The 17,021-nt window shown below is 46.5% G+C and overlaps 2 protein-coding genes across 2 annotated transcripts in view; one reads left to right on the top strand and one right to left on the bottom strand.

The window, feature by feature from the left end:
* Positions 1–4,322, top strand: part of faxdc2 (fatty acid hydroxylase domain containing 2) — an 11,662-nt gene extending 7,340 nt beyond the window's left edge. The window contains exons 8-9 of the mRNA XM_080832540.1: positions 2,810–2,976; positions 3,770–4,322. Coding sequence (XP_080688666.1) covers positions 2,810–2,976; positions 3,770–3,926 — 324 coding nt within the window. The 3' untranslated portion in view covers positions 3,927–4,322. The remainder of the gene's footprint in view (positions 1–2,809; positions 2,977–3,769) is intronic.
* Positions 4,323–8,530: 4,208 nt separating this feature from the next.
* The window catches only part of larp1 (La ribonucleoprotein 1, translational regulator), a 40,515-nt gene continuing 32,024 nt past the window's right edge, over positions 8,531–17,021 (bottom strand). Inside the window, exons 13-20 of the mRNA XM_080853383.1 lie at positions 14,449–14,566; positions 13,885–14,090; positions 13,174–13,283; positions 12,783–12,940; positions 10,842–10,986; positions 9,955–10,064; positions 9,378–9,505; positions 8,531–9,051 (exon numbers count right to left, since the gene is read on the bottom strand). Coding sequence (XP_080709509.1) covers positions 8,863–9,051; positions 9,378–9,505; positions 9,955–10,064; positions 10,842–10,986; positions 12,783–12,940; positions 13,174–13,283; positions 13,885–14,090; positions 14,449–14,566 — 1,164 coding nt within the window. The 3' untranslated portion in view covers positions 8,531–8,862. The remainder of the gene's footprint in view (positions 9,052–9,377; positions 9,506–9,954; positions 10,065–10,841; positions 10,987–12,782; positions 12,941–13,173; positions 13,284–13,884; positions 14,091–14,448; positions 14,567–17,021) is intronic.

Genomic DNA, 17,021 nt, shown 5'->3' on the forward strand with positions numbered 1-17,021 from the left:
TCACACACACACACACACACACACACACACACACACACACACACAATCAGTGCGGACACATGTGTCCAGTTGCCGAGCGTAGTCCAATTTAAATCGAAGATCCGATTCATGTGACTCCCCAAATCTAGTTTTCCTGTGTCCGACTTGAGTCTGTCTGGACTCCGATGTACGCCCCCGGATAAGTGATCGGATTACGCTGGAAATCGGACAACGCGCGCATGTGTCTCTCGAATCTAGATTTCAACTGGACAACAACAACTTTTGCACGTGCTTGAGATCCTGCCCATAGACATATACATGCATCATATATGTCTATGATATGATAATCGCTGCTAGACGCTAATTTCGTGTGCTCCCTCTCATTCACGTTGAAATACTGAAACCGAAACTGAAACTTTGAAACTGAAACGCAACTGTTTTGGACAGAACGCGCTAATTCAGTGAACAAATATTTTCATATTACTTTTCCACCACTTGTTAGTCATGTAAAGGCATTTTTATGCTACTCCGTACGACACGTTTTTGGGCACATAGGAACGCCTTCAGGTAAGTGAAACGCCTTCTCCGGTAGCTGAAACGCCCTCTCCGTGCTCTCCAGAGACGTCGGACAGCTCTCCGTGTCCCCGCAAAAATTTCTGTCGGTCCGCTCATGGCGACGCATACTCCTTGGCCGTGATTGGCACACTACAACCTCATTTCCATACGACATCAACTCCGGAAACTAACATTTCTGGACCTAGCGTTTCCTGTTTCATTACCTTTATATCCATATATATATATGCATAACAGCCACTGTCAAAAGCGCAGATCCTTTCCTTGAAAACTATTCCCTGTATATCACAATACATGAGCCGGCCCAAGTAGCCTACTGCCAGAGAACCAGCACGAGCGACGGCAATTAAAGATGTGTTTCAACAACGGTAGAAAACTGTGTTTGCTCCGTATTTTACTGAACTCATAATATGAGAGTGGTATTAGTTACAGTTGAGACACCCGAAATAACGTGCATGCGCAGAAATCCTGAGACGTGATTTTTAGTCTGCACATGAATACTAACTTCTTCTTTGATCCCAGGAAATTTGAGCACACAACCTGGTAGCCTACTGATGGATAAAGTTTTCTATAAAAAAACAAGTGAAGTCTTTCATTCTCACTTTCCACCCTAAAACTATGAACTGAACAATGAATTAAAATGATCGTGAACTATTCATGTTTACTCGTGAACTGTTCATGTTTACTTGTATGAACTTTTAACTATTTCATGAAAGGTGTGGACTTGTACAACACTGTCAGTCGTTCAGATGTTGTGCCTATATCGTATCGTCTCGTCACATGATCAAATAGAGATTACAAAAAGTACCCAGAAATCATTGCAAATCTGAATATGACGAAAATACCAAATAAAATAAGAACGTATTGATTTAATTTAATTGTTTTTTAATCGTTTCTATAGTGTAAGTTAAGCATATCATTTTGTTGTAGATTGCTACTTTTTCTCCCACAAAAAAAAACCTACCATGATAAAGATAAGTTTGCCCTATCAGGTGTATATATCGCATTAGACACACACAGTCACAATATTGTGTATCTGCTGACACCTGTTGCATTTGAGTAGTGGCAGCTGGCGGGAGAGTAGAAATCAACTGTTGTGGAGGAGAGGTAAAGCTAACTAACGATTTCCATCGCACAAAGACGTCACGGGGTAGCTTGTCTTTCGGGACTTAAACCGTTACTCCCCCTACTGTTCTGGAAGAGAATCGTTTTCAGCACCCACAGCCGTTGGAGTACTATAAAGGGACACAAATGCTAACTAGTACGTACTATCCGGCCGCCCGCCCACTGTCCAACCATCCGACACGACCGTTTTGTGTACTATATAAGGCCCTTAATCCATTCATATTGATGTGAATCAATCAATACTACTACAACTTTAACTGTGGTGTGTTTTTGTTTCATTTCACAACTTATTTACTGTATAATCAACGGTAGCAGATGCCCGCTTCTTAACATTCCACATTTGATTTGAACTGCAGCGGCCAAGATCTGGATTTGTCACTGCCATGTGCTTTGAGATAAAGCAGTTAACCCCCCATGGAGACCCCATGGAGAGAGAAATCGGGGTTTGGCCGAAATCGGAGTACTGCCATCATGTGCACGCACTGACACACACACACACACACACACACACACACACGTGTCCAACATGCTGCCTGCTCTGATAGGACCCATGTGTGTGTGTTTCAGGTGTCCAACATGCTGCCTGCTCTGATAGGACCCATGTGTGTGTGTTTCAGGTGTCTGTAAGGATAGGCGCGCTCTACTTCCAAAAATAAGGCGATTTTGTTGGGAATCTGTGCACCCTTAGGTGCAGCTCACCTGTTGATGTCACCTGTTGATGTCACCTGTTGATGTCACCTGTTGATGTCATGTGTCACTTGTAACCCTTGACTCTTCATTCTGGTGTTCAGGCTACACACTGACGATGGCTTAGGCCGAAACGCGTCTGTGAAAAAACAGTTTGAAATGAAATAGTAATGAGACAAGCTTGAGAGTGCGTTTTTTTCTTCTTAATGTTTTAGGACCCATGTGTGTGTGTGTTTTAGGTGTCCAACATGCTGCCTGCTCTGATAGGACCCATGTGTGTGTGTTTTAGGTGTCCAACATGCTGCCTGCTCTGATAGGACCCATGTGTGTGTGTGTTTTAGGTGTCCAACATACTGCCTGCTCTGATAGGACCCATGTGTGTGTGTGTGTTTTAGGTGTCCAACATACTGCCTGCTCTGATAGGACCCATGTGTGTGTGTTTTAGGTGTCCAACATGCTGCCTGCTATGATAGGACCCATTCTGCTAGGCTCCCACCTGAGCACCACCTGCCTGTGGTTCACTGGCGCCTTCCTGGTCACCACCATCTCCCACTGCGGCTACCACCTGCCCCTGCTGCCCTCACCGGAGTTCCACGACTACCACCACCTCAAGTAAGGGGGGGGGGGGGACCATAGACATAGTATATATAAGACCTACCACCACCTCAAGTAAGGGGGGGGACCATAGACATAGTATATATAAGACCTACCACCACCTCAAGTAAGGGGGGGGGGGACCATAGACATAGTATATATAAGACCTACCACCACCTCAAGTAAGGGGGGGGGGGGGACCATAGACATAGTATATATAAGACCTACCACCACCTCAAGTAAGGGGGGGAACCATAGACATAGTATATATAAGACCTACCACCACCTCAAGTAAGGGGGGGGGGGGGGGGGACACCATAGACATAGTATATATAAGACCAAATACTGAGTTGCTATCATCAGTGAACTGTAATCCTATTCACATGTAAAGGGATAATATTAATATGAAACACACGCTTAAACACACATACGCACATATACATACATACATATACAAACACACACACACGTATATACATGCGCACACACACACACACATGCGCACACACACCCACATACACAAACTCACATAAATTACATTGGGGGGGGACTACCACCTCATGTACGGGGGGGAACTACCACCTAATTTACGGGGGGGGAGGGACTACCACCTCATGTACGGGGGGGGGGGGGGAACTACCACCTAATTTACGGGGGGGGGAGGGACTACCACCTCATGTAAGGATGAGGGGGGTATACTACTACCACTTCATGTAAGTGACAGTGTATCACATTCGTGTCTGTGTGAATGTTCATCACTGAGTTGTTCACATGTTCATTCATGTGTGTGTGTGTGTGTGTTTTGCTGCAGGTTTAATCAGTGTTTCGGCGTTCTGGGTGTGTTGGATCGTCTGCACGGCACAGATGACAAGTTCCGCCAGACCAAAGCCTATGAGCGACACGCTCTCCTACTCGGCCTCACACCCCTCGCACAAAGCATCCCAGACCCACCCAAGAAGTCTCAGTGATACACACACACACACACACACACACACACACACACACACTCAAATGCGCTCATTTCAGAATTGTTATAATTCTCCGGGTTCTTTCAGCAATCTCAATGTCACTTAAATGTAGATGTAAGCATACAAACCCATCTCCACACACACACTCACAGACACACACCTAGATTGGAAGAAACCATTTCAGTGAACATTTAATCATTACTAAGGATCCAGTCATTGACTCTTTTGAGAAGGTGTTTCTGCACATTCACCAGTCAAGTCCATTAATCTTTCCTATTACAGTGACACTAACATGCTCTGCACTTTATTTAATTCATGTTTTATTTTTCTTTCTATTGCACTTAATTGAGTTTGTACAGATGGCCTGAATGATATGTCATTTGAAGAAGAGGACCTGTTGAGTAGATTTTTCCTGTAGTCTTTTTAAAGGGTTTTAAAGTCCTGATGTCATGGTCTTTGTAATACAAATTCAATCTTTTACTGCTGTATTTTTTGATTAAAATATTAAATATCTGAGCATGCCGTTTTGTTCTGTTTGTTTTTTTAAATGAAAGGTGGTCTGAACAAAATCTTCTGTAAAATAAAATTGTCAAAAACACCCATGCGGTGTACACACACACACACTTTTCTGCATTTAATGCGTAACTTTAAATATGGACGCTCAAAGCTGGGTTCTTTTGCTGTACGAGTCAAACAGATACCCACCTCAGTCACCGGATGGGTGCTCACCTCCTTCCAGAACCCTTAGCCTGCCTGAAGGAGGTGCAGCTGTGAAACATGACCTCATGTTTCCATGACGACATCATCATCATCACTCGAGTAGGTTGTTCCACATTTGTTGTTTTCCTTGAAGGAAAGAATGAGAGGTGATATGACGACACTTAAGCCGTAGTGGACCCTTTTACTAGCTCAGTAATGTCATCGCATGCCCCTGCATCTTCCCCTTCTACAGACTCCGTCAATGCATGTGCCCTCACAAACCCAATATTATTAATAATAACTAATTACATAATTAATCATATTTATTATAATATAAGCAGCATCACTTGCTTTATCCACCTAAGTACGGGTAGTTTTCTTGTGCCCACCCAGGTGGGGTGAAGCATTACTTGTGGTTCCCCGTGTGCGTAAGCAGAAGAGCACACAGGGAAAATTAGGGACAGGGGAAGAATGGACTCCTATAGTAATGATAGGACCACTGAAGACATGACACCAGTGAACACATGAGACCACATGACACCAGTGAACACATGAGACCACATGACACCAGTGAACACATGAGACCAGACCAGGGTGAAGACATGACACCAGTGAACACATGAGACCAGACCAGGGTGAAGACATGAGACCACATGAGACCACATGAGACCAGACCAGGGTGAAGACATGACACCAGTGAACACATGAGACCAGACCAGGGTGAAGACATGAGACCACATGAGACCACATGAGACCAGACCAGGGTGAAGACATGACACCAGTGAACACATGAGACCAGACCAGGGTGAAGACATGAGACCACATGAGACCACATGAGACCAGTGAACACATGAGACCAGAGTGAAGACATGAGACCACATGAGACCAGACCAGTGAACACATGAGACCAGTGAGACCAGACCAGTGAGACCACATGAGACCAGTGAGACCAGACCAGTGAGACCAGACCAGTGAGACCACATGAGACCAGTGAGACCAGACCAGTGAGACCACATGAGACCAGTGAGACCACATGAGACCAGACCAGTGAGAACACATGAGACCAGATGAGACCAGACCAGTGAGACCACATGAGACCAGACCAGTGAGACCAGACCAGTGAGACCACATGAGACCAGACCAGTGAGACCACATGAGACCAGACCAGTGTGAAGACATGAGGCCAGTGGATGGCGCAGCTGTGGCAGGCAGCCCGTGGGGAAACCAGAGGTGCAGAGGCCCACATTTAACAGGTGTGCACTTCCACCACACCAGCAGGTGGCGCCAAATTAACTGGCATACAAAAATAAAAACTTGTCACTTGTAGAAAAGAGCCTTCGCCATTCAGGTTAGTTACACATTCAAAACAAATTTTTTAAAAAAAGGAAGGAAAGAAAAGGAAAAGACCACACGAGTCGTAAAGCTGGTGTTTAAGGTTTTTTTGTCCGTTTTGTGTTTTTTTTTTATTATTAAGGAAAAGCATAATTACTACAAATTACAAAGAACACTAACAGCGAATCACATCAGCCTACAAAGCAGATATTATGAATAATAAATGTTATGATACAAGATATTCATTCAAGTATTTTACATTTTTTCCATTTTAGATTTTTTTTTTTCCTTTTCTTCATTTTGAGCTGTTGTCATGACGAGCCTAACATATCTGCAATGCTAATGCACCTATTAACATTTCAATGGATCATGTACAGCTATTTTAATTCATATGGCTTTGTGGAAGCTTTTTGTCCTTTTTTTAAATCCCCCTCAGTCCCTAGTCCTCTGATCTGTAGACATCACACCTGAGACAGACAGACGTGCGCACACACACACACACTCACACACACACACAGACACATAGACAGACAGACAGACAGACAGACAGACGACAAAGAAACGACACACACACACACACACACACACACACACACACACACACACACACAGACAGACAGACAGAGACACACAGACAGACAGACAGACAGACAGACAAACGACAAAGAAACGAAACGACACACACACACAAACACACACACAGCATGTCGCTGGGCTTTGGGGCACAGCAGCTCCTGTCTCAGTGGTTTCCGTTGCTAGGTGATTATTATTCCTGATTGTGATCAGATAAAATGGGTGTGGTCATGCCTGAAGACTGGGCCCGCCCACTAACCCTCTTCCCAATCACATTTTTAAAAGTTTACAAATAAAAGACACTTTAAAAAAAAAAAAAAAAAGAGTCATGTAACAAATGGCCTACTGCTAGACAAGGAAGGAAAAAAAAAAAAAAAAAAAAACATTTACACAGACACCACCATGTCCACTCTAAAAGACAGAAGTGTTGCCATGAGCAACCACAGCTTCTGCACACGTGGGCAGGGATAGGTGTCTCCCCACCCAGCTCTAAGCTCCGCCTTCCTTCCTTGTAGCTTAGCAACTGTAAACAAAGCCCCACTGCACTAGAGAAACATGGGATACCATACAGTCACCAAACACAGCCACCAACGGCAGGGCGCACCGCAGGGCTTCAGAGAGGACCCAGGTGGAAGCACCTGCGTCTGAGGATGTGACCTGGTGATGTCGCTCTTCCCTGTGATGGCTACGTGGACCTGGACAGGTCAGAGGTCAAAAGGCCAGGTCCCTCCCCTTCCTTCCCCCCTCGGCCAATAAGCTTGGACTACTTCTCAGTCAAGAAGAGATCTTAATGTTTGTGTATAAGGCAGATGTCAGCTTTTTGGGGAGATGGATCACTGGTCATTTACAATTACAGGGAAGCTGTGGTTAGGGACATGTGGTGTGTGTGTGTGTGTGTGTGTGTGTGTGTGTTGTTCAGGAGGGTCAAATCCATGCATTGTTTTGGTTTGTGCATGCATATGTGTGTGGATGCAGGTAAGTGTTCTGGATGCAGCGAGGTCTTCAAGTGTTCTGGATGATGATTAAGATGATACTTCCAGTCCGTGTTGAAGGAAGGCGATTTGACTCACAAACATACACACACAAACACACACACGCACACACACACAGACCCACACACAGAGGGGCTTCTATAGCAGACCATATGATATGTGGAAGACTGTGTGAGGGAATCCAAGTTAGTGTGTCTGTGTGTGGGTGTGTGGGTGTGTGTGCGCACATGTGTGTGTGTGTGTGTGTGTGTGTGTGTGTGTGTGTGCGCATGTGTGTGTGTGTGTGCATGTGTGTGAGTGTGTGCATGTGTGCATGTGTGTGTGTGTGTGTGTGTGTGTATTAGTGTATGCGTGTGTGCGCACGTTTGCATATTGTCAGGGTAAATGCTGTACATCAACATTAAGGTGACTGGCGCAAAGTAAGCAGAAAACCAAGGAAGTAAATAAGGCAACTTTCAGTCAGCTTGATCAGAGAGAGGAGACGAGAGACAGGGGGGTCTTCAGTCTTATTGTTCGCTTTTTTTCCTCCTTTTGTGTGTTATATATATCGATATATATAAAGAGATTTAAATCCCGCCCCACTGCTAATCAACAGTTTGGTTTTCTTTTCCCTCGTCTTTCAATTCATAACATTCCAACTCAACACAAATGTTCTTTGTTTTTAAGGTTTTTTTGTATTTTTTTTTTCTTCCCCCCCCTTCCCAAATCTTCAGTTCAACACAAAAGTTTCTCTCTTACTCCAACTTAAGAATTCCCACTCGGCTTTCCAGAAAAGAAGTCGTAAAAACAAAAGAGAGGAGGAAAAGAGTGAGAGGCCGTCTCAGGAGTCCGCTCGCGCGCGCCACAACTCTGGAAGAAAAAGGCGGGCTCTTCTAAATCCAGCCAATCCAACGATCTAAAACTGCAGATCCAGCCAATTCCAGAGCAGGAAAATAAAAACAAACAACTCCAATGAGACGTCGTGGGGAGGGGGGGGGTTGGGAGGAGAATCTCAAAAAAAAAAAAAAAAAAAAAAAAAAAAGAAGCACAGCCTCTCCAGCCCTTAAACCCATCATGACGCCGTTTTTTTTTTTTTTCATTTTTAAACGTTAAAGGAAAACGTGAGGGAAAAAAATGAAGCTAAAAACCAAAATGGAAGAGCTTTGATATTGTGTGGCCAGGGGCGGGGCGGAGCGGTGGGTCATGTGGGTCATGCCCGAGTCAGCGGTGGTCTGGTTTGGTGCCATGCTTGCTCAGCGCCGGGCACTGTCCCTCGGGTGGGGGGGGTGGGGTGTGTGGGGGGGGGGCACAGGAAGTAGAGAGGGCGAGTGCCGTAGTCGTGGGGACCGTGGCAGGCAGGGCTACTTCTGGGGTTTGGCGTCGAGGGCGAGGCTTCGCTGGCTGCTGGGTTTGGCATCATCCCTGGGGGGGCCCTGGGAGGGGGGCGGCCGGGCCGCCTGCAGGGGGGCGAGAGTGGGCTGGGAGGGGTGGCGGCGGCGACTGTCACCACTGGAGGAGTGCCTCTTCCTACCGCCTTCATCCATCGGGGGCTGGGGGGGGGGGGCACAGAGACAGAGAGAGGGGGTAACGTTAATACAGACACACACACACACACACACACACACACACACACACACACACACACACACACACACACACACACACACCTGTATATAGACCTAGATCAACACACATAAGAGATCTTTAGACGATACACGTCTGATTGTTGGTCAAGCTTTTATACTCGCATCCATCACATGAACATACAAAAATACACAGATGACCATCAAATAATTAATTCTCTCACACACACACACACATTAACACACACACACACACACACACACCCCCACACACACCACTGCTGAACACTCACATCCACTCTGAAGTCCTCCAGGCGTTTGAAGTTGCTCAGGTGTTCCTGCAGGCGAGGGTCGATCTCCATGGTCTTGGCCTTGGAGTACTTCAGGAACGCCCAGAACTTCTCCAGTCCGTACAGCTGGCCTGGGGGGGGGGGGGGGGGGAGAGAGAGAGAGAGAGAGAGAGAGAGAAAGAAAGAAAGAGAGGGAGAGAGAGAGGGAGAGAGAGGGAGGAAGAGAGAGGGAGAGAGAGAAAGAAAGAAAGAAAGAAAGAGAGGGAGAGAGGGAGAGGGAGAGGGAGGGAGGAAGAGAGAGAGAGAGAGAGAGGGGGAGAGAGACACAGAGAGAGAGAGAGAGAGAGGGCGAGAGAGAGAGAGAGAGAGAGAGAGAGGGAGAGAGAGACACAGAGAGAGAGAGAGAGAGAGAGAGAGAGAGAGCAGGAGGGGTTACGCCAAGGAGGAGCTAGAATGACTGCCACTGGTCCTCTAAGCCCCCATGCATACAGGTGTGTGTGTGTGTGTGTGTGTGTGTGTGTGTGTGTGTGTGTGTGTGTGTGTGTGTGTGTGTATGTGTGTGTGTGTGTGTGTGTCTTACCAGCTTCATAGTCTTTCATGGTTTCCTCCTGGAAGTCTCTGAAGATATCAGGCCTGAACTTCCTCTCCAGACCGTAGCTGAAGTATCGGAACAGACACTCCAGGCCGTACCTAGATAGAGTAGAGGTCACAGGTCAGATGGCTCACACACACACACACACACACACTCTTCCTCTCTCTCAAAACACACACACACACACACACACACACTCTCCCTCTCTCTCTCAAAACACAAACACAAACACACACCCACACACTCTCCCTCTCTCTCTCTCAACACTCTCTCAAAACACACACCCACACACTCCCCCTCTCTCTCTCAAAAACACACACACACACACACACACACACACACACACACACACACACACACACACACACACACACACACACACACACACACTCTCCCTCTCTCTCAAAACACACACCCACACACTCCCCCTCTCTCTCTCTCAACACTCTCTCAAAACACACACCCACACACTCCCCCTCTTTCTCTCAAAACACACACACACACACACACACACACACTCTCCCTCAAAACACACACCCACACACTCTCCCTCTCTCTCTCAAAACACAAACACACACACTCTCTAACCTCTCTCTCAAAACACACACACTCTCCCTCTCTCTCTCAAAACACAAACACAAACACACACACTCTCTAACCTCTCTCTCAAAACACACACACACACTCTCCCTCTCAAAACACACACACACAGGACTGAATGCAGGTACACACACACACACACACACACACACACAGTCACACAAGTCACACACAGACAGACGAAGCAAGACCAAAACAACCGTAGCGCCACACACACACACACACACACACACACACGGTGAAAGCGGTCGGTCGGTGGGTCGGTCGGTGCGTACCGGTATCCTGCGGCGCTGTCCTCCACCACCAGCTGCTTGAACTCCTCGTACATCTTCCTGTTGAAGTGGTCGCGCAGGAAGAAGGACCAGAAGCGGAACAGCGTGTTCATCTCCTGGGACTGACCAATGCCCAGACGCTTCCTCTCTGAGTGACAGCAACAACGACCAATCAGACACAAGCAAGCAACATTCAAAACCCCAACCACCCAATCAGTCTTCAAAGCTTTATGTGTAATAAGTAGGGCCGGGACTTTAACACGTTAATTAAGATTAATTAATTTCACAAAAATGTACGCGTTAAAAAAATTGACGCATTTTAATCGTATCTATTTTTGCACCGCGGAACGTTTCTCACTGGAGGAGATTCAGACGGACCAATTATACTGGCGCACCAACTAACGCGCGTAAATTCGGTTCAAACAAGTTGAACCTTAGACATACATATATATGTCTATGAGTTGACCAACAAACCACAGTGGCCTAGTGAACATGAACAAAGAAGCTGATGAGACCGCGTTGGTTGGCCCAGTGAATGGGACATTTTGTTACAAAAAACGAACGGATGGAGGCGTCGATAAGAACATGGTTCAGTGTAAGCTATGCAACAAGGAATTTGCATATCACCGCAGCACATCGAGTATCACCTCAATGCAAAACATATAGCAGCTAGCGTGGACGTCAAGCCTGACTCCGGGTACAACCAGAGATGTTTTCTAACAGTCAGGGTTTCCAATGTTCTGAATGTACTTGAAAGTATTGTGTTTTACTTAAAAAACCCAAAGTATTATAGTTTACAGAAGGTCTACCTATCTATAGGCTACCTGGATTTCTGAAATGTACTACATTTCTAAATATGGTATTGCTACACTTAATGGCAAAAATTGCACTGGTCTGTTGGACTTGAACAAAAATAAACAATATTTGTGTTGCTTAAGCTTATGTATTCAGTCATTATTCAATGGTATACTAAAAATCCATGTGAAAAAAATTACTTCTCACTGTTCTCAGGTGAAATATTTATTTGCGATTAAAATGCGATTCATTTCGATTAATTAATTACAAAGCCTCTAATTAATTCGATTAATTTTTTTAATCGAGTCCCGGCCCTAGTAATAAGTACAATATAATAATAATACAATATAGTAACATGATAGCCCATTTCTACCCTAGAACTTTCACCACTCGCTCCTGGAGACCTGAGTAGGCGAGAGTGTGTGTGTGTGTGTAGGCGAGAGAGAGTGTGTGTGTGTAGGCGAGAGTGTGTGTGTGTGTGCATGGCGTACCGTTGAGGCAGCGGCGGCGGTACTTGTGGTAGACGTGGTGTGTGTGTGTGTGTGTGTGTGTGTGTGTGTGTGTGTGTGTGCATGGCGTACCGTTGAGGCAGCGGCGGCGGTACTTGTGGTAGACGTGGTGTGTGTGTGTGTGTGTGTGTGTGTACCGTTGAGGCAGCGGCGGCGGTACTTGTGGTAGACGTGTTGTGTGTGTGTGTGTGTGTGTGAGTGTGAGTGTGTGTGAGTGTGTGTGAGTGTGTGTGAGTGTGTGTGAGTGTGTGTGAGTGTGTGTGAGTGTGTGTGAGTGTGTGTGAGTGTGTGTGTGTGAACCGTTGAGGCAGCGGCGGCGGTACTTGTGGTAGACGTGTTGTGTGTGTGTGTGTGTGTGTGTGTGTGTACCGTTGAGGCAGCGGCGGCGGTACTTGTGGTAGACGTGGTGTGTGTGTGTGTGTGTGTGTGTGTGTGTGTGTGTGTGTGTGTGTGTGTGTGTGTGTGTGTGTGTGTGTACCGTTGAGGCAGCGGCGGCGGTACTTGTGGTAGACGTGTTGTGTGTGTGTGTGTGTGTGTACCGTTGAGGCAGCGGCGGCGGTACTTGTGGTAGACGTGTTGTGTGTGTGCGTGTGTGTGTGTGTGTGTGTGTGTGTGTGTGTGTGTGTGTGTGTGTGTGTACCGTTGAGGCAGCGGCGGCGGTACTTGTGGTAGACGTGTTGTGTGAAGCCGTTCTCCTTGAGCAGCTCATGGGAGGGGTGCTGGAACTTGGGCAGAGACTGGGGGGTGCAGCCGAAGTTGCCCAGGGCAGGGGTGCCCTCCGAGGGGCTGGCGTTGGAGCTGGGGGGGGGGAGGAGGACCAGAAGGAAATCACACAAGGGCACACACACAAACACACATCTGTCCTCCCATGCACTGGCTTGTGTGTGTGTGTGTGTGTGTGTGTGTGTCTGTGTGTGTGTGTGTGTGTGTTGAGCACAGGTCATTATGTGCATGTGTGTGTGTCTGTGTGTGTCTGTGTGTGTGTGTGTGTGTGTGTGTGTGTGTGTGTGTGTGTGTGTGTGTGTACCTACCTGACTGAGGCAGTACGTGAGCGGGCGTGTTCCCTGGAGTCCATGACCCATCCAACGTGGCACTCCATGGGGGGGTTGGAGCTGTGTCGGGTCTTCCTCTTGCGTGGGGTCTAGGGGTGGACAACACAACAGATGGACTTTTAGCAGGATGGCATTCTGGCCAGGACAGCTGAATTCAACACCAATAGATAAAGTCCAACATTCACCCGTCTAAGGGTCTCTCTCACACATACAAAAACACACACACCGAGAAGCTTTACAACACTGCTAAACACACACACACACCATCTCAGATTTCTCGAGGCATACACACTCATATCACACAGAAACAAACTTACTCATTCATTCACTCACACACACACACACACACACCATCTCAGATTTCTCGAGGCATACACACTCATATCACACAGATACACACTCACACACAATCATATCACACAGATACACACTCACACACTCTCACACACTCATATCACACAGACACACACTCACACACTCACACACACTCATATCACACAGATACACACTCACACACTCACACACTGACACAGATACACACTCACACACATCACACAGACACACACTCTCACACACTCTCACACACTCATATCACACAGATACACACTCACACACTCTCACACACACACATCACACAGACACACACTTATTCACACACACACACACACACACACACGGTCCTGTTCTCACCTTGGCGTCCACGGGCCGGCCCTCCTTGACGACGGGGTAGAAGCGGGGCGTCTGCATGGGGTCCTTGAGGCGCGGGGTCTTGGGGGTCCGCGGGGTGCGGCCGCTGCGGTAGCTGGGGGACTCAGGCACGGTGGTGGGCAGGGAGCGGGCCATGGAGGACGGCTCAGGGGCGCCAAACAACTTATTGGCCAGAGCGTCAACGGGGACTGGAGGAGAGGAGAGAAGGGGAGGGGAGGGAAGAGGGGTTAGGAAGGAGAGATGGTCAGGGTGGAGAGAGAGTGCGTGTGAGTGTGAGTGTGAGTGTGAGTGTGAGTGTGAGTGTGAGTGTGAGTGTGAGTGTGAGTGTGAGTGTGAGTGTGAGTGTGAGTGTGAGTGTGAGTGTGAGTGTAGGCACATAATAAGGAGGGACCATAGAGCACAAGTCTCAGGGTCTCTCACACATACAAAAACACACACACACAAATACAGACACACACATATGCTCACAGACACACACAAACACATGCTCACAGACAGACACACACACACACACATACACAAACACACACACAGAGCCAGACTCACTCTGGCGGGGTGGTCCAGGGGGGACCTCCTGGTTGGGGTCAACCGGGGGCTCTGGGGTCAGGCAGTCAAACTCCTCCTTGGTGATCAGGTGAACCTTCTTGAAGTTCTCCACCTCGAGCTGCTCACAGGGAGAAAACACACACACACACCGAGAAGCTTTACAACACTGCTCAACACACACACACACACACACACACACACACACACACACACACCATCTCAGATTTCTCCAAGCATACACACAGATACACACTTACTCATTCACCTCACACAGACACAGATTTCTCCAAGCATACACACTCATTTACACACACACACACACACACACACAGTTTATTCTCCCCCTTCTAAAACGGACAAAAGCAGGTCTATCCAAACACATGGGGTGCCAACAGATATATTTCCATTCCCTACGGTACACAACCTGATTACTATAAACACAACCTATTGAATTAAGTGTCACACCTTTCATAAAGCCTAAAACAGTCACCAATTACAAAGGAGACAAAGGGGAATCTAATCTGGTCTAATCTGAATTGGATCCGGAACTTAAATCTGAATCTAATCTGGTCTAAACTGGTCTAAACGCAAATCCCAGTGTCATAATAATAGGAATAACTTGTGACCAACACAAAACTGTGGCAAAGTTCTCTCTGTGAACTATTGCTCCTGAGTTCTCAAGCCAAGGACAAAAGCGCTTTAGTTTCTCTGAGCCTGAAACTGAACAGAGAGAAAAGATTGAGGGAAGGCCACAGAAGGGAAACAGCTACACTGACCAACTCAGACTTCTCATTTTCCTCCAAACACAAGCTACAATTCTTCAGGGCTTGTGTCAACACACTACCTTCCAAAACCGACAGAGAAACGCTTCAAAAACTAAAAAAAACACACAGGGAAACCTGCCCTCTGTTACACAACCTTTAAGGTGGTTATGATCATAAACCTTTTTAAAAAAAAAAGAACTGTATGAACACATTACAAATGAGTGGACAGAAAGCGATAGCAGGTCCAAGGCTAAGGTAGAAGGTGTGTGTGTGGTCCAAGGCTAAGGTAGAAGGGGTGTGTGAATCGGGCGATGACAATCCAGTGTTGTTCCACAGGTCGTCAGTGACACTGCAGTCAGCCCCTTGACAACCGTGCAACATCACCGGCCGCGAGATCGCCTAGCAACGCCTCTTCTGAACCTACCACACATACAGCAGCCACTTTGAGAGTAAGTTACCTCTGTGCCAAGATGAGCCATCTCTCCCAACCTTGAGGCCGTCACCCAGGACCCTTAGGCCTTGAGCTGGCCGAGGGGGGGTGTATTTATAGACACAGCCGCAGTGCAGCGGTGTGTGTGTGTGGGCGGGCCAGCCCTGCGTGGGCACGTGAACCACACAAAAGGGCTCCGCCACAAAAGCACCAAACAGCCTCACACACAGGCCCATTCTGTCCTGCCTCGTCCAGAAAAACACCCAAAGGCCTGTCAGGTCTGGACGTATCCCCCTCCCTCTCTCTCTCAAACACACACACACACACACGTGCACACCTGGAACCTGTCAGAATCTCAAACACAAATACACACACTGGAACTGCACAGAATCTTACGTACACATAGAACCTTGCAGCATAGTCCCTTTATAAGCCCTACATTTACCTGCTAGGCTAGAAAAAGCCAAGAGAAAAAGGAAGGGATGAACACAGAGAGACACACACACACACCCTCACAACGACACACACACACACACACACACACACACACACACACACACACACACATTGTTCATTCAAATCAAAAGCACCAGGACAAAGACACCTTCAGGGTTGGTGGCTCAATGCACCTTCTTTCTGTGTTTAAAGTTTGAAAGGACAACAAACCTACATTTAAAAAGAATTTGCTTGAATACCACCATTTGGCAAAAAAAGTACTCTAAGCCTAAAATAAGGCTGTTGAAACCGGTTAATGGTTTAAAACAAGACTTTCACACCTTTGGAAGAATTAGCTCAATTGACCTTCCATTAGAAACTGAAACCTCATATCTGAACCATTAAACCTATTCCTAACTCTTACAAACTCCCATTAGAAACTGAAACCTCATATCTGAACCATTAAACCTATTCCTGACTCTTACAAACAGTTTAACATGAAGTCTTGAGCAGTGGTGGAAGAAGTACTGAAGTTTAGTACTTAAGTAAAAGTACAAGTACCCAGGAAAATGAAAGTGAAAGTACTACATCAACAATCCCACTTAAGTAAAAAGTACTCACTTTTAAATTTACTTTAAAAAAGTAAAAGTACTCACGCAATGGGTTGTCTCTCAATGTCTAGGCTGTGCCATTTTGATAAAGAAATAGCGACTGGTAATAAATGTCTCTACAGATGTCACTACTAGTAATAATTATAAGCAACAACATTTGTTAATGGGAAAGGTTGGTGTACGTATTGGGCCTATTGTCTGTAATACTGTTCACACTCTATCTTACAATTCTGCAGATGACAAGTTATCTACCAGGGTTTATTTGCAAAGTTAATACCATTAAGCCAAACCCATAAAGACACTTTTATTTAATTATAAACGTGTAAACAAATG

This window comes from Sprattus sprattus (genome assembly GCF_963457725.1).
Source record: "Sprattus sprattus genome assembly, chromosome: 1".
NCBI lineage: Eukaryota > Metazoa > Chordata > Actinopteri > Clupeiformes > Clupeidae > Sprattus > Sprattus sprattus.